At 52.6% G+C, this 22,001-nt stretch overlaps 2 protein-coding genes across 4 annotated transcripts; one reads left to right on the forward strand and one right to left on the reverse strand.

Annotated features, from left to right (window-relative positions):
* Positions 1–1,253: 1,253 nt before the first annotated feature.
* ptenb (phosphatase and tensin homolog B) lies at positions 1,254–14,566 on the reverse strand. 2 transcript variants are annotated; one of them, XM_072372779.1, is made up of 9 exons: positions 13,869–14,566; positions 9,897–9,981; positions 9,715–9,759; positions 9,486–9,529; positions 9,178–9,416; positions 8,960–9,101; positions 8,705–8,880; positions 6,587–6,844; positions 1,254–5,810 (listed from the first exon to the last, which is right to left on the reverse strand). In XM_072372779.1, exons 1-9 carry the CDS (start codon positions 13,948–13,950, stop codon positions 5,622–5,624), a joined length of 1,260 nt encoding a protein of 419 aa, XP_072228880.1. In that variant the 5' UTR covers positions 13,951–14,566; the 3' UTR covers positions 1,254–5,621. The 2 variants fall into 2 exon arrangements, with proteins under 2 accessions (XP_072228880.1, XP_072228881.1); XM_072372780.1 differs by having other exon boundaries at positions 8,714–8,880; positions 13,869–14,565.
* Positions 14,567–18,037: 3,471 nt separating this feature from the next.
* atad1b (ATPase family AAA domain containing 1b) lies at positions 18,038–21,358 on the forward strand. 2 transcript variants are annotated; one of them, XM_072373093.1, is made up of 10 exons: positions 18,038–18,144; positions 18,736–18,913; positions 18,998–19,096; positions 19,172–19,292; positions 19,443–19,643; positions 19,739–19,845; positions 20,204–20,293; positions 20,394–20,444; positions 20,526–20,653; positions 20,742–21,357. In XM_072373093.1, the coding sequence occupies exons 2-10, from the start codon at positions 18,740–18,742 to the stop codon at positions 20,860–20,862; spliced, it is 1,092 nt and encodes a 363-aa protein (XP_072229194.1). In that variant the 5' UTR covers positions 18,038–18,144; positions 18,736–18,739; the 3' UTR covers positions 20,863–21,357. The 2 variants fall into 2 exon arrangements, with proteins under 2 accessions (XP_072229194.1, XP_072229195.1); XM_072373094.1 differs by lacking the exon at positions 18,038–18,144 and having other exon boundaries at positions 20,742–21,358.
* Positions 21,359–22,001: the final 643 nt, after the last annotated feature.

Here is a 22,001-nt window from a genome sequence, read left to right on the forward strand (position 1 = left end):
TACCCCAACCTGGTTTAACTAACCGGGTTTACCCCAACCTGGTTTACCCGAGGTTTAACTAACTGGGTTTACCCAAACCGGGTTTAACTAACCGGGTTTACCCCAACCTGGTTTACCCGAGATTTAACTAACCGGGTTTACCCCAACCTGGTTTACCCGAGATTTAACTAACCGGGTTTACCCGAGGTTTAACTAACCGGGTTTACCCCAACCTGGTTTACCCGAGATTTAACTAACCGGGTTTACCCCAACCTGGTTTACCCGAGATTTAACTAACCGGGTTTACCCGAGATTTAACTAACCGGGTTTACCCCAACCTGGTTTACCCGAGATTTAACTAACCGGGTTTACCCGAGGTTTAACTAACCGGGTTTACCCCAACCTGGTTTACCCGAGATTTAACTAACCGGGTTTACCCAAGGTTTAACTAACTGGGTTTACCCCAACCTGGTTTACCCGAGATTTAACTAACCGGGTTTACCCGAGGTTTAACTAACTGGGTTTACCCAAACTTGGTGTACCCGAGATTTAACTAACCGGGTTTACCCAAGGTTTAACTAACTGGGTTTACCCCAACCTGGTTTACCCGAGATTTAACTAACCGGGTTTACCCCAACCTGGGTTACCCAAGGTTTAACTAACCTGGTTTACCCGATGTTTAACTAACCGGGTTTACCTGATGTGGCAGTCAGTCACACCTGGTAAAAACCTGGCTGTCTCTGCAGTGCTGCTGGTGGACGGCGTCCAGCTGCAGCGAATACGCCGCAGAGCATCCACCTCCTTTGATCTTTTTATAGCAGCAGATAAGACAGAATTAGTTCTGGTCCGCCGCTCTTCGAACATGTGACCTCATTTCTACTCGCTGTTCTCCAGTTGTTTGGAGCGCGCTCAGTAGCGCCGCTGCAGTGTGTGCAGCACGAAGTGTTCAGAAAAGCAGCTCATCGGGTCCCGCTGAGGCGCTCTTCATCCTTTAATCACAGCAGCCCGACCCTCTGATCAGGAATATAAATGTCAACCATCACAAGAACCAACCTGCTGACGGTGTAACCTGGTAAAAGTTCAAACTAACCAGATTAAAATGCTTCAAAATCTCGTGATGGTTATCTGTGAACACGACACAAAGCTCTTATTGGCTCAGAGAGCTGTCAATCAAGAGATAAAAAGACAACCAATAACAACCTGTGGGAGGAGAACACCAATCAGGAGGCTTTACAGGTGTCACATGGGAAAGTGCTGAAAAAAGCTTGAAAATGTTGTTTATAAATAGTTTATTCACTTTTACAGTGTTTTTATTTCATTATAAAACAAGGAGCGGCAGAATAAAAGAGGGGGGGTGACGGGGGTCAGTTTAACATGTTGTCATGGTGATACAGGTCTAGAGCATACGTGAAGAAACAGAAACGCCTCCGAGTCGGGACAGAACCACACGGGTCCAGACGGACCATTTGAAACCTTGGTGGTTTTTCTTCTTTAACTGAACCAAACTTGAGACGTTTTAACGGGCCGAGACGCGGCCGATGGCGAGCAGAACCGATGGCGAGCAGAAAGCGTTGTTCTAAAAACTTTACAAAGAAAAATCACCAGCAAAACATCACAGAGCTTCATGTTGGCAGGTTTGGTGATTAGATGTAAACAGAGAGCTGAAGCAAGGACTGGGTCCGACCCGGTTGGATCAGAGCCGGAACCCTGCACGGGTACAGCGGCGCTGGTTCTACATCGATGTGGACTTGTTGTCTTTGACTAAAAAATAAAACTGAGACGGAGCACCTGAAACAGTCAGAGACATGGACAGCACCGACCTGGCCTCACACACCTGAAGCCCGGTCAGGATTCCCACGCCGCTGGACACCGTGGCGTCCCGACCCGTTCGGGGTGAATAAAGGTCAACTCTGACTGAAACAAAAACACGCCGGCTGTGTCTGAACGGGTGGCGACCAACAGCGAGGCCAGGTCTGACAGCACCTAACGGGACTCGAGACAGGAAGTGTTGTTGGAAAACGCCGGGGGGCGGGTCACCGCGCCGGGGGGCGGATCACCGCGCCGGGGGGTGGGTCACCGCGCCGGGGGGGGGGGTCACTGCACCGGGGGCGGATCACCGCGCCGGGGGGCGGATCACCGCGCCGGGGGGTGGGTCACCGCGCCGGGGGGAGGATCACCGCGCCGGGGGGCGGGTCACCGCGCCGGGGGGTGGGTCACCGCGCCGGGGGGAGGATCACCGCGCCGGGGGGCGGGTCACCGCGCCGGGGGGCGGGTCACCGCGCCGGGGGGCGGAGCTGGTAGAGCACCTCGAATGGAAGTGGCTCAGTGTCAGCCCTGGTTAGCTTAGCACCTAAAAACCAAGCTGATGGACTGAAGCCGATCACACAGGAAGCAGTTAACCTGAAGGAACTCCGGCTTTGGTTTCTTGGTTCTACGTCGGGTCTCGGAGGTCTTCCTCAGAACCTGCTGGTTCTTCAACACAAGCTCAGCAACAACTTCAAACTCGAGACCCGAATCCAGATTCCTCCCCTCTGCCCCCATATTTAGCAGAGGCAAAGAGCCTCTTTTCTCCTCGGGATCAGAGGGCAGCGGCCACCCAGCCTTTAACAGAACCACGGTGGCCATTTTACTCTTTATCTTCAAAAGAAAGATAGATTAACAGATAAATAGAGTCGCTTCAAAAGCGGCTGGAGCGACCGCGGCGGTCAGCTGCGACGATGAGCAACCGGCGCGCCGGAAGTAGAGCGGCGAGACGGCGGCGACAGCCAATTGTGGGCCGATCTGGATTCTGAAGTGGCAAAAAGAGGGAAAAGGGCGGAAAGAGAAAATCAAAACATCATGGAAGCGGAGCTCCTGAATCAGCCGGTTTCTCCGGGCGTTATGGACCCAGATGGACCGACGGCACCAGGCCCTGCTGCTTGAAAGCCCCGCCCCTTCGGTCGCTCTCGGTGTGAGCGCCCAGGAAGAGCTCAGGCCGAGCACTCTGCAGGGCTCTGACTTCCAGCCTCACCTTTCTGTTTCTTTACTCAGAAACTGGGACAGAAATCTTCGTGTTAAAGCGTTTCAGGCTGTCGCTCTGCTCTGATAAAACCCTGATTTATAACCACAGGATCACCGTTAGAGTGGCTGAAAGAGCAGCTTTTCTCTCTCAGCCCACAGCCTCAGACAGACTTCAGTCAGTACCTGGGTTCGTCCGGTCCGGCTGGAACCTCTCGGACTGTAAAGCGGGCTCTGAACTCTCCGGGACTCTGGATTTGGTGTTCGGTGATTCCTGCTTCCTGTGTGATCAGCCTTCAGGTTTTAAAACGCGACCCGATCCAGAGTTTGAACGATCTGTGCAGGGAAATGATCAGCGTCGGCACCAGGACGGACCTCCCAGCTGAGCTGAAGCCAGACGCTCCTGAATGTGAGCGGGGAAGCTAAGGTGAAGCTAAGGTGAAGCTGAGGTGAAGCTAAGGTGAAGCTAAGGTGAAGCTGAGGTGAAGCTGAGGTGAAGCTAAGGTGAAGCTGAGGTGAAGCTGAGGTGAAGCTGAGGTGAAGCTGAGGTGAAGCTAAGGTGAAGCTAAGGTGAAGCTAAGGTGAAGCTGAGGTGAAGCTAAGGTGAAGCTAAGGTGAAGCTGAGGTGAAGCTAAGGTGAAGCTAAGGTGAAGCTAAGGTGAAGCTAAGGTGAAGCTAAGGTGAAGCTAAGGTGAAGCTAAGGTGAAGCTGAGGTGAAGCTAAGGTGAAGCTGAGGTGAAGCTAAGGTGAAGCTGAGGTGAAGCTGAGGTGAAGCTGAGGTGAAGCTAAGGTGAAGCTGAGGTGAAGCTAAGGTGAAGCTGAGGTGAAGCTAAGGTGAAGCTGAGGTGAAGCTGAGGTGAAGCTAAGGTGAAGCTAAGGTGAAGCTAAGGTGAAGCTAAGGTGAAGCTAAGGTGAAGCTGAGGTGAAGCTGAGGTGAAGCTGAGGTGAAGCTAAGGTGAAGCTGAGGTGAAGCTAAGGTGAAGCTGAGGTGAAGCTGAGGTGGGCCTCGACCATCGCCCGGTTGTAAAGGTACAGTTTGCGAGGGTTTCAGTGCTCAGACGTGGAAAAGATGAAAAGTCTACGGACAGAGTAAAGAGCTGTCAATCAACCGAAAACACAGACGTCACCTCAGATTTAAATCGCTCACAACTTGGAAAACAGATTTTATCGCCCTTGTCTGGCCAATGATCCCAATTCTCCATTTCCAAGAGGCTCTAAATGGACCTGACAAAGTTCTGTAGCTTATATGTTTGTTAGAAGTCCGGAACCCACCGAATCTGCCCCCACGGGTTCTGACCAGACGGGCTTCCCTGGATGGACTGAGCGTGGCCGGGAATATTTACAAGACCGTTGGGACTGAGCCAAGTGTCTTTGATAAAGTGCAAACCCCACCCGCCTGGCGTCCGGACACGTGGAAACCAAGCGCTCCGTGTGAGATCAGCAGAAGGAATGGTTATACTGTGTGGAGCTTGTTTGTCGTTCAGCTTAATTATCGATACAAGTTAGAGTACAACAAAATACATTTCCTGTAACTGGGAGCTGATTGGAGGGCTGGAGAGTCCAGCTGCGGACAGACAGAAGCAGTTTGTTCACAGCACCGAGGAACTGTTCAACAGCAGATTGACAAGAGCGCCGCGGAACTTCAAGAACCCAAGGTTCTGCAGTTCTGTTTGAAGAGAGGCCAGCTGGGCTTCATGGAGATGTTTTACATCTGCAAGGCTTCTGATCTGCGGAGAGACTCAGGTCCGAACCTTTGGCAAAAGCCCGGCTGTCTTCCATTCAAACACTGAATAAAACTGGATACTTTCATACTTTCAAACAGCAGGTCGTCACGCCTTTGTGCGCCGATTCATCCCAAACCCACATCAGTACCAGCTGGGCCCAGAGCCGGGGCCACTTTCAGCCCTTCAGCTACATTTAATCACAACATCTTCACTCTGCTCTTGCAAATTCAGGTGAATTCAAACTTTATGGGAAAATAAGAAAAAGTTTTACAGAAAACAAAGTTTGATGTGAGTTTGGGCTGAAAAACGAGACGGAAGGAGGGAGGGAAGGAAGGAAAGGAAGGAAAGGAAAGGAGGGAGGGAAGGAAGGAAAGGAGGGAAGGAAGGAAAGGAGGGAGGGAAAGGAGGGAATAAGGAAAGAAAGGAGGGAGGGGATAAGGAAGGAAAGGAAAGGAGGGAGGGAAGGAAGGAAAGGAAAGGAGGGAGGGAAGGAAGGAATAAGGAAGGAAAGGAGGGAGGGAAGGAAGGAAAGGAAAGGAGGGTGGGAGGGAAGGAAGGAAAGGGAAGGAAGGAAGGAAAGGAGGGAGGGAGGAAGGAAGGAGGGGCAAACATCTCGGTGACGTCACTAAAGCAGTCGACTCGTCTTTCAGTCTGTTTGGATTCAAGTTTTACTTGTAAAATCTGTCCATTCATCTGTCGCCTCGCATGACTCCGCCCACACATGTAGCCCCGCCCCCTCGCCGCTGCCCGCCATGTCATGATTGTCCAGCTGAGGGGGCGGGCTTACATTCTGATCAGAGCTCTTCCCGATCAGCACATCAGTTCTGGTCCGTCGGTTATAATCCCCAGCAGCCAATCGCAGTCCGGCCTCCGTGAGCGTATAGAATATATTTACACACTTAGCGTGCCAGCGTGTGTGCGTCAGACTTTTGTGATCTGATTGTGGTGGTCCTCTTCGAAGGGCTCGTTCTCAGGGTCCGAGTCCGTCGTGTCGGAGTAGCGGTAGTGATCCGGTTCGTTGTCGCTGACGTCCGGCGTCACCAAGACCGGCGTGCTGCTGGCGTCGCAGTTGGCGCCCTCCTCCACGGTCCTGGTGAAGAAGAGTTTGATCTGAGGAAGACAGCAGGACCGGAAAGAATAAATAAACCGACTTCTTCTTCTTCTCTTTTTAAATCTTTCTTCAAGGGATGCTCCGAATATTCGGGATATTCAAAATATTGCAAAAAAAGCCACATTCAGTATTTGGTGGAATGAGCTCATATTTATATTTATATAAATCTATATATCAGCAGCGCGTTTAACGACCCAATCGACCCGAATCAACCAAGGTGACCATAAAGATGTGTGGAGAGATTCTAAAGTGTCGGAGACAGAGAACGAGCTTCTTCTATTTGATCAATACTCGCTCCACGCTCTGATAGAGTTGCACGGTAACCACGGTAACCACGGTACCCTCCGTACCCGTGGTACCCGCCGTACCCGCGGTAACCACGGTAACCACGGTACCCTCCGTACCCACGGTACCGGCCGTACCCGCGTAACCACGGTACCCGCCGTACCCGCGGTAACCGCCGTAACCACGGTACCCGCGGTGCCACATCGTTATGGTTCCTCCTGTACCAGACATTCTACACGGCGGTACCACCGTGGATCACTAGACTCACGGTGCAATACTTAAGGAAACTGTTCTGTTCGTCCCTACTTTTACTTTTGCTGCCGCCGTCAGAACCATCCTGAGGAACCAGCGTGTTAACGCTCTCTGACTTTAACCTTCTCTGGAGGCGCCGACCCGAGGCTGTGCAGCTGTCAAACCTCTGAGCATCATGCACTGGAGCATGATGGGAAACGGTGACACAGACCGGACCGGTTCTGGGAGGCAGCTCTACCTTAAAGTTTGGGGAGAAGTTCCTGTTGGCCTTGTCCTTGTTGGCCTTATCCAAGTCGTTCTTGGTCAGAGTGAGAATCAGGAAGTCTCTGTCGTTGGTTTCGCTCCCCGTCATCACCGCCATCAGGATTCCCGGGTTCTGGTGTGTTCTGTCGGACGGATCCCGGGGCGCCCCGGCGCTGCCGTTCTCCAGCTTGTCCGGGGTCTCCTCCGGACCCGGGATGAAGAAGGTGTTGATCCAGAAGTGGAACATCTTTTCCTGGAGGGACAGAGGAAGAGGAGTGTGAGCAAACAGGAACTTTAGTTGCAGGTTCTTTATTTGAAGATGTTCTGATTGGACCCGAAAGGATTCTGCAGGGTGTGAATCTGTCCACATTTTACTTTACTTTAGCGGGACGAAACCTGAACTTTCAACAATCATAAAGGACTCGGCACCTTTGGAAAGATAGAGAAGAGGTCCAGGAAGCAGACATTTTCTCTGCCTCCCATTCTACTTTTAAAATGGGAGGCAGAGCCTTCAGTTATCAGGCCCCTAAAAGCAGAATGGGAGGCAGAGCTTTCAGTTATCAGGCCCCTAAAAGCAGAATGGGAGGCAGAGCTTTCAGTTATCAGGCCCCTAAAAGCAGAATGGGAGGCAGAGCCTTCAGTTATCAGGCCCCTAAAAGCAGAATGGGAGGCAGAGCTTTCAGTTATCAGGCCCCTAAAAGCAGAATGGGAGGCAGAGCCTTCAGTTATCAGGCCCCTAAGAGCAGAATGGGAGGCAGAGCCTTCAGTTATCAGGCCCCTAAAAGAAGAATGGGAGGCAGAGCCTTCAGTTATCAGGCCCCTAAAAGCAGAATGGGAGGCAGAGCTTTCAGTTATCAGGCCCCTAAAAGCAGAATGGGAGGCAGAGCCTTCAGTTATCAGGCCCCTAAGAGCAGAATGGGAGGCAGAGCCTTCAGTTATCAGGCCCCTAAAAGCAGAATGGGAGGCAGAGCCTTCAGTTATCAGGCCCCTAAAAGCAGAATGGGAGGCAGAGCCTTCAGTTATCAGGCCCCTAAAAGCAGAATGGGAGGCAGAGCCTTCAGTTATCAGGCCCCTAAAAGCAGAATGGGAGGCAGAGCCTTCAGTTATCAGGCCCCTAAGAGCAGAATGGGAGGCAGAGCCTTCAGTTATCAGGCCCCTAAAAGCAGAATGGGAGGCAGAGCCTTCAGTTATCAGGCCCCTAAAAGCAGAATGGGAGGCAGAGCCTTCAGTTATCAGGCCCCTAAAAGCAGAATGGGACGCAGAGCCTTCAGTTATCAGGCCCCTAAAAGCAGAATGGGAGGCAGAGCCTTCAGTTATCAGGCCCCTCTCTGTGGAACCAGCTGCCAGTTTGGCTTCAGGAAGCAGACACCCTCTCTACCTTTAAGATCAGGCTTAAAACCTTCCTTTCTGATAAAGCTTATAGTTAGGGATGGCTCAGGTGAGCCTGAAACATCCCATAGTTCTGCTGCTATAGGCCCAGCCTGCTGGGGGAGCTCCCATGATGCACCTCTCCTCCCTCCATGTTCTGCTGCTATAGGCCCAGCCTGCTGGGGGAGCTCCCATGATGCACCTCTCCTCCCTCCATGTACAGATGACATCATTGCTGTCATTAACTTGTGTTTCTCTCTCTCAGCAGGTGTCTCTGGCCTGGTGTTACGCTGCTTGTTGTCCCCTCTTTCCTGTCCTCTCAGCCCCAGCTGGTCCAGGCAGATGGACCCTTCCTGGTTCTGGCGGAAAATCTGGATCCATCAGAACCAAGTCTTTGCTTGTCTGCTGTGTTCAGAACCGAGTTCTGAACACGGCAGAGGGAGCTTCAGACCACAACAAGCACTGGACCTGGTCATGTGAACCTAGTCACCAGGTTCTGAAAGTGATCCAGCTCTGAAACAGATCCAGAACCAGCTTAAAGCTGAACACTGCGGGTTGAAATCTGCCAAAAGGGACGTTTAAGTGACTTTAATCAGCTTTGATTCTGATTCCGTAAAGTTTAAAGTCCCAAAAACACACAGACGACCGGTTCTGTGCGACAGAACCAACGCAACCACAGACACCCCCCTTTGCATCCAACAGCGACCCTTCTGTAGCAGTCGGAGGCTGCCTCTGGCCAGCTTACCCTCCTCACCTTCTTCATCATCTTGTTCTGCTTGTGGAAGAACTCCACCTTGATGTCTCCGCAGACAGGAAGTGGCTGCGGGAACTCGAACAGCATCAGCTTGTCTTCCCGCCGGGTGTGAGCGGGGTTGGACGTGTGGATCTTCACCTTCAGCTGGTACACCACAAACTGGGGGTCTGCACAGAGAAACGGGAACGCCGGCGTCACTCGTGTCGCCTGTCTGACGGCGAAAGGTGGCGGCGGGCTTGGACTTACTGCAGGTGCCTCCGGTGAACATGGGGATGGTCTCGAACATCATCTTGTGGAAGAGCAGAGCCACGGGTTTGTACTGCAGCTGGTTCCTCAGCAGGTAGTTGTAGTAGATGACGTAACGGCGCTGGCTGGGGATGGTCACGCCCTGAAACAACACAGCACATCAGAAACCGACGACTCATTTCAAACAGCCACGACTTCACATGAGCCGCCACGGTCACCTTCTTGTCGCGGGTGCGGACCTCTCCGTAGAAGTCCAGGGCCTCCTGGGCCTCCTGGAACTTCCCTCGGTGCAGCAGGTAGGCGCAGATCATGACGCCGGTGCGGCCCTTTCCTGCCTTACAGTGGATGGCCGCCACGTGCTGCTCGTCCTCGCTCAGCCACTGATCCAGGTCCTCGCAGAACGGCTTGATCAGCTCCAGCTGGGGCGGGTTGTGGTCCTCGAACGGGTACTGAGCGACTAAAAGAGACGGTGGTTAGAGACCTGAAAGCTGAGCAGCGGCGGTCAGAGAGGAGGACCGAGGCTCACCTCGACAGTTGAACTTCGACGTGTCGTAATGCCGCTCCGCACATCTGTGGACGGACAGAATGAGATGAGCAACAGGCCGACCTTTTCATCTTAAAGCAGCTTCAATGAAAGCTTCCCTCAAACCCAGAAACAACACCTCAAACCAACTCTAAACCTTTTCTACCCCCCCGAGACGTGATGTATTATGAATAATTTATCATAAATACCAGGACGAGCCATCAGTACTTACAGATTGTAGATCTTATAGTGATTCTTGTGCTTTGAGTCTAAAAATCTGAAACAAATGAATAAACTGGTTAAACAGGCCCTGAAAGACTTTAAAGAGACAGTGAAGCGCCGTCAGAGCGCCGTCAGAGCGCCGTCAGAGCGCCATCAGAGCGCCGTCAGAGCGCCGTCAGAGCGCCGTCTCACCGAACAACGTCGTCGATGTTGTTTCTGTAAACGCCCTCCAGCCGCTCTGCAGGGAAGCCCATCGCTATGATGTTTGGATATATGTCTGATGGTTGAGTTGAGGATCAAAACAGCTGGAAGCACATCAGGTCACATGACCTGAAGAGGATCCTGCTAACATACACTGAACAGTTTCATTCACACAGCATACAACATCCAGACCGCCCCACTCACTCTTTTCATGATCTGTTGAGCAACCTGCCAACCAGCTACCTGCCAACCAGCTACCTGCCAACCAGCTACCTGCCAACCAGCTACCTGCCAACCAGCTACATGCCAACCAGCTACCTGCCAACCAGCTACCTGCCAACCAGCTACCTGCCAACCAGCTACCTGCCAAACAGCTACCTGCCAACCAGCTACATGTCAACCAGCTACCTGCCAACCAGCTACATGCCAACCAGCTACATGCCAACCAGCTACCTGCAAACCAGCTACCTGCCAACCAGCTACATGTCAACCAGCTACCTGCCAACCAGCTACATGCCAACCAGCTACATGTCAACCAGCTACATGTCAACCAGCTACATGTCAACCAGCTACCTGCCAGCCAGCTACCTGCCAGCCAGCTACCTGCCAACCAGCTACCTGCCAACCAGCTACCTGCCAACCAGCTACATGCCAACCAGCTACCTGCCAACCAGCTACCTGTCAACCAGCTACCTGCCAACCAGCTACCTGCCAACCAGCTACCTGCCAACCAGCTACCTGCCAACCAGCTACCTGCCAACCAGCTACCTGCCAACCAGCTAGCTGCCAACCAGCTACCTGCCAACCAGCTACATGCCAACCAGCTACATGCCAACCAGCTACATGTCAACCAGCTACATGTCAACCAGCTACATGCCAACCAGCTACATGTCAACCAGCTACATGCCAACCAGCTACATGCAAACCAGCTACATGCAAACCAGCTACATGCCAACCAGCTACCTGCCAACCAGCTACCTGCCAACCAGCTACCTGCCAGCCAGCTACCTGCCAGCCAGCTACCTGCCAACCAGCTACATGTCAACCAGCTACATGCAAACCAGCTACATGCCAACCAGCTACATGTCAACCAGCTACCTGCCAACCAGCTACCTGCCAGCCAGCTACCTGCCAGCCAGCTACCTGCCAACCAGCTACATGTCAACCAGCTACATGCAAACCAGCTACATGCCAACCAGCTACATGCCAACCAGCTACATGTCAACCAGCTACCTGCCAACCAGCTACCTGCCAACCAGCTACATGCCAACCAGCTACCTGCCAACCAGCTACCTGTCAACCAGCTACCTGCCAACCAGCTACCTGCCAACCAGCTACCTGCCAACCAGCTACCTGCCAACCAGCTACCTGCCAACCAGCTAGCTGCCAACCAGCTACCTGCCAACCAGCTACATGCCAACCAGCTACATGCCAACCAGCTACATGTCAACCAGCTACATGCCAACCAGCTACATGTCAACCAGCTACATGCCAACCAGCTACATGCAAACCAGCTACATGCAAACCAGCTACATGCCAACCAGCTACCTGCCAACCAGCTACCTGCCAACCAGCTACCTGCCAGCCAGCTACCTGCCAGCCAGCTACCTGCCAACCAGCTACATGTCAACCAGCTACATGCAAACCAGCTACATGCCAACCAGCTACATGCCAACCAGCTACCTGCCAACCAGCTACCTGCCAACCAGCTACCTGCCAGCCAGCTACCTGCCAGCCAGCTACCTGCCAACCAGCTACCTGCCAACCAGCTACATGCAAACCAGCTACATGCCAACCAGCTACATGCCAACCAGCTACATGCCAACCAGCTACCTGCCAACCAGCTACCTGCCAACCAGCTACCTGCCAGCCAGCTACCTGCCAGCCAGCTACCTGCCAACCAGCTACATGTCAACCAGCTACATGTCAACCAGCTACATGCAAACCAGCTACATGCCAACCAGCTACATGCCAACCAGCTACATGTCAACCAGCTACATGCCAACCAGCTACATGCAAACCAGCTACATGCAAACCAGCTACATGTCAACCAGCTACATGTCAACCAGCTACCTGCCAACCAGCTACCTGCCAACCAGCTACCTGCCAACCAGCTACCTGCCAGCCAGCTACCTGCCAACCAGCTACCTGCCAACCAGCTACATGTCAACCAGCTACATGCCAACCAGCTACATGCCAACCAGCTACCTGCCAACCAGCTACATGCCAACCAGCTACCTGCCAACCAGCTACATGCCAACCAGCTACATGCCAACCAGCTACATGCCAACCAGCTACCTGCAAACCAGCTACATGCCAACCAGCTACCTGCCAACCAGCTACATGCCAACCAGCTACATGCCAACCAGCTACCTGCCAACCAGCTACCTGCCAACCAGCTACCTGCCAACCAGCTACCTGCCAGCCAGCTACCTGCCAGCCAGCTACCTGCCAACCAGCTACCTGCCAACCAGCTACATGCAAACCAGCTACATGCCAACCAGCTACATGCCAACCAGCTACCTGCCAACCAGCTACCTGCCAACCAGCTACCTGCCAACCAGCTACCTGCCAGACAGCTACCTGCCAACCAGCTACCTGCCAGCCAGCTACCTGCCAACCAGCTACCTGCCAACCAGCTACATGCAAACCAGCTACATGCCAACCAGCTACATGCCAACCAGCTACCTGCCAACCAGCTACCTGCCAACCAGCTACCTGCCAACCAGCTACCTGCCAACCAGCTACATGCCAACCAGCTACCTGCCAACCAGCTACCTGCCAACCAGCTACCTGCCAGACAGCTACCTGCCAGACAGCTACCTGCCAGACAGTCCAGCTGATTTAAGTGTCGTCTTCTCATTAATGTGCCGGAGGCAGGAAAAGGAGCGGACCATCCCCGCTGTGTAGGTGGCGGTAAATATTCTAAACCACACGCAAAGGGTTGTGTTAGTCTCCAGTAAGTAGACGTATCCGACAACTACAGGGAATCCACATCATCTGAAAAACTGCTCAGACTGATAAAGAAGAACAGAAAACCTTTGTTACTTTGTGACCCGACGTCAGTCAGAAACTAAAAAGAGTCTTCAGGAGCAGAACCCATCAAACACGTTAAAACTGGTTCTCATGAGAACAGTAACCCCTCATCTGTACAACCTGCACCACAGCGGAGGAGGAAGGTGTTGGTTAAAGACAGGTCCATCGTCTCTCTGACATTCTTCATCCAGACACCAGAGACACATTCAGAGCATCCTGCTGCTGTTTTAGGGTTAACCCGAACCCTAAAATCATCTCAGAACAGCAATGTCTGGGTCACAGGCAGGAGAAGGAGGCACAAATACAGACAAGAGGGGCTTCATGTCACATGACCTCAGCCCAGCTGAGAGGAGAGGGTTACCCTGAACCTACCCGAGTCCAGAGAGAACCTCCACGGATCACAGAACCCCTTCAAGGTGGGTGAGAAACATCTCACTCTTCATCACATGATCCTACAGGTGTTATTTCAAACTTTAGACTGAATATGGTCATTTTACAGAAATCACAAGCACGTGACTCACTAAAATCAGTAAAAATTCGCATTTCAGAGACTTTAACAGGAGCTGATCAATTAATAGCCTGACTGGGACCAACCTGCAGCCGATCTGGTGCATCAACGTAATCCATGACGAGCCCCGCTGAGAAAAATGCTTTTTAACGCCGACACAACCGAGACGTTTGTTTGCCTGTTCATCAAACTGGGAACGTTTAACGGGCACAGATAAGCGACTAAAAAGGAGAAAATCGGCCTGATAATTAACACATTTCTACATTTACACGCTCCGGTACGGGATTTTTCCATAAGAACAGAGTCCAGCTTCACCCAAGAACCCTGCACTGACCTGAGGAGCCATCTCATGAAATCACAACATTTTTCAAAGGAGTTCTGAATCAGCAAGGAAAAGAAGTACAAATATTAAAGGATACAAGTGAGGTCCAAGTCGAAGCCGTCCTCCTGGTACCGCCTTTTATTCCTGCTCACGATCTCCTTAATTAGATTGGCAGCCATTGTTGGGGTCCCCGACCTCTGGTGAGGCCGTTAACCGTTCACCAAACACCGAGAGGCCGCCTGTGTTTTCCGAGCCTTCGCTACTTGCTGCCGTGGAGAAACGCTAACTGGGACAGCTAGCTCAGAGCTAGCCCGCCGCCAGCTCCCTGATTTACAGATGCTTGGAGTAAAGACGCAGATAAATCCAGCTGAAGAGTGATGAGAGAAAAATAAACGATCCGAACGGGGAAGAATTAGTGCCGCTTATGTGTCCTCCGTGGGAGCCTCCCTCCGAGCTCCACTGGGACGACAAGCTAGCCGGCCTGCTAGTTAACAGACAGCCCGGCCGTCGGAGCTGTTTTCTGGGTCAGAACAAGGGGGCGTCGGGGCCTCTTCCTTGCTCCTGCTGGGCCCCGGTTTCCAGGTCCCCCGCCTGGAGACCAAACCATCCGCAAAATGATTTCTAGTGCAGAGCCAGACCTCCGGACGTGGGACGGATCCAGTCGGACTGTTACCCGCCGCGGGATCCGACAGAGACGCCGTGATTGGACGCAGAGATGCGGAGAGAAACCTCTCCGACCGGAGCGACAGAGACGAGTCCACCGCACGCGTCAAGGCGGCTTCAGGAGCAGCGTGCTTCCGGCCGCTGTCAGAATAATAATAAACCCACAGTTAATTTACACTTTTTACACAGTAAATAACAGACCTCCAACGCCTCATGTTTCTCTGGTGAACGTTTGAAGGTTTTTTAATCTACTGAGAACAGGAGGTTGAGTTTATTTTTTTAATTGATTGTATTTGTGAAGTAAATTAATATGTTCGTATATCTTTTTATTATTTTCAAATATTGGCAATGGTCTGGTAATTGGTAATTCATTCAAAGCCTGAAATTAATTATTTACCTTCAGCTTTATTAAAGTTTAGTTTGGGATCACATTTCATTTTAATTTCTTCTAGGTTTTACTAAATTCCCAAAGGTATTATATCTTCCTCTATTAAGTAAAATTGTAGTGGTTTTAAATGTCCTGACTATGTGATAAATCCGTGTAAAATAGCTAATGACGTAGAAGAAGATTACATCATCCAGCGCATATCACAACACACCCTTTTATTTTCTAAAGCCGTCTTCAGACATGGCTTCCTGTTGCGTCACTCTGTCTGACTTCACGATGCTAAATGTTAGCGGCTAATCGGACTTTGTGAACTAAATGCATCCTGTCAGCACGCGGGTTGCCAGGTATGGGACGCTGTTATCCTCCCATTCAGAATCTCTGTCACATAATCCAAGTCAGAGTGAGTTTGTTTCAACCTGGCAACCCACAGCATTACATAATCCACCCCGCGGCCGGCAGCGGAGCATGACGCCCTGTTAAAGGACTCATATTCTTCCTGATTTTGTTTACAGACCGCTGAAAACTCAAGTTTACCACTCGGTCTGCGCGCGACGCAGCACGAATAGCAGCGGCCGGATCACAATGAAGAGGAAACTGTAACCTGCTGTTCATCAGCTGAGGCACAGCGACACCCGCAGGACGCCTCTGGTACTGCAGCGAGGAGGGCCGCAGTCTGCATGAAGTAAAACAAAAAGTTTTACTTTTACTCTGGCCGCAGACCTGCACCCTGAGGACACTTCACTGCACCCTGAGGACACTTCGCTGCAGACCTGCACCGTGAGGACACTTCGCTGCAGTGAGGACACTTCGCTGCACCCTGAGGACACTTCGCTGCAGACCTGCACCCTGAGGACACTTCGCAGACCTGCACCCTGAGGACACTTCGCTGCAGTGAGGACACTTCGCTGCACCCTGAGGACACTTCGCAGACCTGCACCCTGAGGACACTTCGCTGCAGACCTGCACCCTGAGGACACTTCGCTGCAGACCTGCACCGTGAGGACACTTCGCTGCAGACCTGCACCCTGAGGACACTTCGCTGCAGACCCGCACCGTGAGGACACTTCGCAGACCTGCACCGTGAGGACACTTCGCAGACCTGCACCGTGAGGACACTTCGCTGCAGTGAGGACACTTCGCTGCAGACCCGCACCGTGAGGACACTTCGCAGACCTGCACCGTGAGGACACTTCGCTGCAGTGAGGACACTTCGCTGCAGACCCGCACCGTGAGGACACTTCGCTGCAGACCCGCACCGTGAGGACACTTCGCTGCAGACCTGCACCCTGAGGACACTTCGCAGACCTGCACCGTGAGGACACTTCGCTGCAGACCTGCACCCTGAGGACACTTCGCTGCAGACCCGCACCGTGAGGACACTTCGCTGCAGTGAGGACACTTCGCTGCAAACCTGCACCGTGAGGACACTTCGCTGCAGTGAGGACACTTCGCTGCAGACCTGCACCGTGAGGACCAGAAGTTGAATATAAAAGCGAGTACACCGGAAGCACATATTTTTTGTTCCCCCTGTTTATGTATACAATGTAAATATGTTTATGCGTATTCATTTGTTCAATTAAAAATATTAAAAAAATTGTTTGTTTCCAGTTCAACTTGATAAGGTGAAAAAAGATAAAAACCAAACAAAATATTACATATATAAAAAAAGAAAATTCAAAACATTATGCCCACTTTTAGGGTTATTCTACAGATGATCAATGGAAACTAGATTTACAGCCTTTGTTATGATCCCCTTAAAACATTATTAGCTTATTTTATTTTTGACGGTGAACTTCGGCCACGGTCGGCATAAACCCATCTGTGTGCAAACATTTGGACATGGACTGCTTCCACAATTTGGGTCAGTTCAATGCAGGACTGGCAGCAAAACTTTTCCTAAAAGAGGGATCGGGACCGATTCCCACGAGCTAATGCTAACCGCTAGTTCACGAAGGTACAAATGATGCTGAAATAAGTGATTTATACAGCAGCTTGTGTTATATTAGAGTAAATACTGACTCTGGCTCAAACATATATGGTTGCAGCGGTGTGTGGGCAGCCATGACCAGTGCTCGTGCTCAACTGTTGTCATAGCAACCTGACGCCGAACGCTGGGCGGAAGAGGGGGGCGGAGTGAGCAGCCGCTTCAGCGGCACGGCAACCCGACCACCTCAGTGCAAAGTGCTACAGAAAGGGCTGAATTTGACCAAATGATTTCACAGACATGTCTGTCAGGTGGAAAAGGGGTTTGATTCTCCTTTAAGTCGCAGAAAGGACAGCTGTTAGTTTAGAAAAAAAAAACGGATCGGATCGGGTTATTCGCGATCGGATTCAGACCCGAGATAACTCGGTCCAAACGTAGACGACAGTGGATCAGATCGAGCGTTCTGCTCCAGATCTTTTCCCCAGGGTCATGACCTGGAAGTGGAAGGAGACGATATTCCTGTTGTTGTCAGAAAGAAAGAAACAAGGCGATGGAGACCGTTGTGCATCGTCTGTTCCATAACCAGCTCATCACAGATGGAGAGGGACGCAGCTTCATCTCGCTCTGCGTTCGCCATCTTTCTGAATGCCTGAGTTTGTTGTTGTTGGCGGTGAAGACGTCAACAGGAAGTGGCTCTATTAGCGATAGCTGAAATGGGGACAGCGCCACCTATGGTACCGGGGTATGACCTGCTTTGTGCCAGTGATTCCATTCATTCACCGCCATATATCCAAGGATAATTACCCTCAGATAAGGAGCAGAACCCAACTAATTGAGTTAATCTGATCATGTAGACCCACTGAGTGATAACTCTGTTATTTCATGTGGGGAACAACTGGGAGTAAAAGCATCCTTCAATGCTTGTTCGTGGAAGTTGGATAGTTTTAAAGGATTTGTTGGCACCTCAAAGTCACATCAAAGCAAGAAATCAATCCCACCAACATTGTTAAAATTTTTGTTGTCACATAAAATAAGACTGAAAAATACCTTTTTCAATCATTTAACTAGAAAGGCAGCAATTAAGGTTTCAAACTTCTACAACTTTTAAACCCAAATTCTTGTAATCATTGACCACTTATGATAAACTTATGTTCTTTTACCAATAAATGTGAATATAATAGGGTTACACGTCTTCAAAACAATGGGAGTAAAAACACGAGGGTAGGAGAGTTTGGACAGTTTTGTCATGCTGTGGCGCCGCTCCGCCTGCAGGCGGCAGCAGCGAATCACAGTTCGCTTGATGTGAACGTAGAAGAAGACGGCCCGCCTCCTGCTGTCGCGTCACAAACACCGAAGAAGAAACCGAGGAAGTGAAGGTGCCGGACGTGACAGGAGCAGGTGAGTTATTTAAGCTGAGAAACAGATCGTCCCGGTGTTTCCCTCCCCCGGCTCTACCCGGGCCAGCGGCCACGCTGCGGGGATGTGTGTCAGATTTCCCAACGAGGAGCCCCCCCTTAACAGCCAGGACCCCGAAGGTCAAGTTAATGCTACAGCTAGCAGCTAGTGCCACAATCCTTTCGGTTCGATCGCGTAAGCTGTGGGGCTCCCAACATCCGGTCCGAGGACCCGTCAGGAGGTCCGACGGGTCACAGAGCGGGTCCGTGGTACCTGCACAGGTGGCAGCAGTGAAGCAGGACATCCCACCAGACTCCGTTTAAAATTTGGCTAATTTAAAGCGTCATCACCTGTTGCTGCACAGACTGAGGTGGCAAAGCAGGTCCGAGGCTGAGAAACAATCCTCCACAACCTGCTCCTCGGTCCGGCGTGCACAGCTCCACTCTTATATTAGATTTAATAAATGGCTGCTTTCCAGTGAGAAAACTGGATCTAGGTCAATCCAGGTCCTCTCTTTCTTTGTCACCTTATTGGCTGCAGTCCCTGACCACATGTCGCCATGTGAGCTGAAGCCGTTTCTGTCCCTCTGGTTAGAAACATGGTGCTCAGGGAGGTCCCAGCTGAGAACATCACCCGCCCGCTGGGCCGGAACGAGGTCATCGGCCTGCTCTTTCGCCTCACCATATTTGGAGCCGTCACCTACTTCACAATCAAGTGGATGGTGGATGCCATCGACCCCACCAGGAAACAGAAGGTGGAGGCTCAGAAGCAGGTGAGAGGGCGCGGCAGGGGGCGCGGCTGACCACGGGACCATGTGACCACGGGACCACGTGACCATGTGCTCTGTCTCCAACAGGCGGAGAAGTTGATGCGTCAGATCGGGGTGAAGAATGTGAAGCTGTCGGAGTACGAGATGAGCATCGCCGCCCACCTGGTGGACCCGCTGAGCATGCAGGTGAGTCTTCCTCACACCTGAGAGGAAGAGCTGCTTCTGTCCGAGCCGTCATGTGACCTCTGTTGGTGGTCGCAGATCACCTGGAGGGACATCGCCGGTCTGGACGAGGTGATCACGGAGCTGAAGGAGACGGTGATCCTACCTGTTCAGAAGAGACACCTGTTCATGGGCTCCAGACTGCTGCAGCCTCCCAAAGGTCATCCGCCACTTCCTGTTCAATTATGGCGCTGGTTTGTCCAAAGGCAGGGAGGGGGGGCAAGGATGATGTCATCTGACTCAAGGGAGGTCACGTGACTGGAAGCGTGTTTTATGTAACTCTAATCTGAACCCGTTGTCGTGGTAACAGGTGTGCTGCTGTACGGCCCCCCTGGATGTGGTAAAACATTGATCGCCAAGGCAACAGCGAAAGAGGCGGGCTTTCGTTTCATCAACCTGCAGCCGAGCACTCTGACGGACAAATGGTACGGAGAGTCTCAGAAGCTGGCCGCCGCCGTGTTCTCATTGGCTGTCAAACTGCAGCCGTCCATCATCTTCATCGATGAGATCGGTGAGGAACACACACAGTCGGCTCACCTGTCAATCAGAGGTGGGGGCGGAGTCTGTCGATGGGGGCGGGACCTTTAACATTTTGTGTTGGCGCAGATTCGTTCCTGAGGAGTCGCTCCAGCTCCGACCACGAGGCCACCGCCATGATGAAGGCGCAGTTCATGAGTCTGTGGGACGGCCTGGATACGGACCACCACTGCCAGGTAGGCACCTGCCGGGTGGGCGCACGCACCTGCCGGGTGGGAACTCGCACCTGCCGGGTGGGCGCACGCACCTGCCGGGTGGGCGGGCGCACCTGCCGGGTGGGAACTCGCACCTGCCGGGTGGGCGCACGCACCTGCCGGGTGGGCGCACGCACCTGCCGGGTGGGCGGGCGCACCTGCCGGGTGGGAACTCGCACCTGCCGGGTGGGCGCACGCACCTGCCGGGTGGGCGCACGCACCTGCCGGGTGGGCGGGCGCACCTGCCGGGTGGGAACTCGCACCTGCCGGGTGGGCGCACGCACCTGCCGGGTGGGTCTGGTCTCTCTTACAAGGTCTCACATGCTGGTCTGTGTGTCAGGTCATCATCATGGGCGCCACCAACCGTCCTCAGGACCTGGACTCCGCCATCCTGCGCAGGATGCCCACCCGGTTCCACATCAACCAGCCCGTACGTACCCACGCTCGCGCCCACGCTCGCGCCCACGCTCGCACGCTCACGCCATCAGAAGCAGAAGAGTGCGCTGACTCAGGTGTGTTTGTTCCCGCAGAGCATGAGGCAGCGCGAGCAGATCCTTCGGCTGATCCTGGAGAACGAGAGCGTGAGTCCGTCGGGTTTGGTTTCCGTAGCTGGCACGCCTCCAGCTGATCGATCGGGGTATTGATCGCCTCTCTCTCTGCAGGTGGACCAGTCCGTTAACCTCGGCGACGTCGCCCAGGACACCGACGGATTCTCAGGAAGCGACCTCAGAGAGATGTGCCGGGACGCCGCCCTGCTGTGTGTCCGAGATTACGTTCACAGTCAGGACAGGTACGTGCACGCACACACGCACGCACACGTGCACGCACACGTGCACGCAGTCCTGCTGATGCCTCACCTGTCCACCTTGGTCTCGCAGCGTGTCCGAGGACTGCATCCGTCCCATCCATCAGTCCGACCTGCAGAAGGCCATCTGCAAGATGAAGAAGTCCAAGTCGGCCGGAGGTCACGCCGGGCTGCTGCACGCCGCGCTGGACTGATCGCACCATCGCCGTGGCAACGTCTCCGTGTGTAAATAAGCATGTGCGCTGCTTCCTGTTTGTTTGTACTGAAACCAGCTGATCTTTACTTCCTGTTGTTGGTGTGAACGAAGTTCTCCTCACGGAGGGACAGGATGCGCTGTGAGGAGCGCCCTCGGAGTTCTGACCCCGCCCCCTGTCACCACACTACCTGGAACGGCTCAGCGACGGGTTCGCGCTGGAGTCTGATCAATAAGCTGATGTATTGATTATCTGGCAGGTTCGGGACTTGATGTGGGAATCTGTAAAATCTGCTCAGATCATGTTGTTCCCATTCATTAATAAACAGAATTCGATCATTTCGAAGCACTTTTATGAGTTTTAAATAAAGAAATCTGAATAATTTCTCACATTTATTGGAAACTTTGGGTTTGTTGTTGTTTACACACTGATGTAAACGGGTTTGTTTTCTTCTGCGCTGGGACTTCCTGTAAATCCCAGAAAGGTTTGTGTCACACTGAGAATAAACATGTGAACGTGAGTCAAGTTTGTTTCCTGGAGGGGGGAAAAGATGGTTGTGATGCACAGAATAAACAGGATGTTCTCCTCTGAACCGCCAGCAGAGTAATGAGAGGAGAACAGACCCACCCAGGAAGAGCTAAAGAAACTAACAGCGCTCCGTGAACACCGAGCAGCACCAGAGAAGCAGCTGCTGACAGAAACACCCAGACCGGCTAACCGAGGTCAGAGGTCAGCGGTTCCATCCAATAAGCTGCCTCTGTGCAGCAGCTCCTGTCAGGCACCAGGAGGAGGAGGACGGGCCTCAGTACCTGAGTGGGGCCCAAAGGGAGCTGGAAGCAGCACCAGAGGAGCTGAACACATCCGAGCCAAAGGTGCACGTTACCATCCAGTGTGGAGATGCTCTGCCCCCCCCCTGCTGTTCTGCTCAGGGCTGAACCCCTTCAGCCACATCAGCACGTCGCTATGGATACCAGTTTCAGAGGAGCAACCTCCTCTACATGCAGAACATCAACCAGGACTGAGCGAGACCGTCTGAAACGCCTCACCGGGACGCCAGGATGTATCAAACAGGGGCTGAACCCAGGACCCCTACAAACAGCTGAGGGTTCCCCAGGTAACCACCAGGAAGTCAGCCACAA

The sequence above is a fragment of the Leuresthes tenuis genome, unplaced genomic scaffold, assembly GCF_036924035.1.
Source record: "Leuresthes tenuis unplaced genomic scaffold, fLeuTen1.0.hap1 SCAF_20, whole genome shotgun sequence".
Classification (NCBI taxonomy): Eukaryota; Metazoa; Chordata; class Actinopteri; order Atheriniformes; family Atherinopsidae; genus Leuresthes; species Leuresthes tenuis.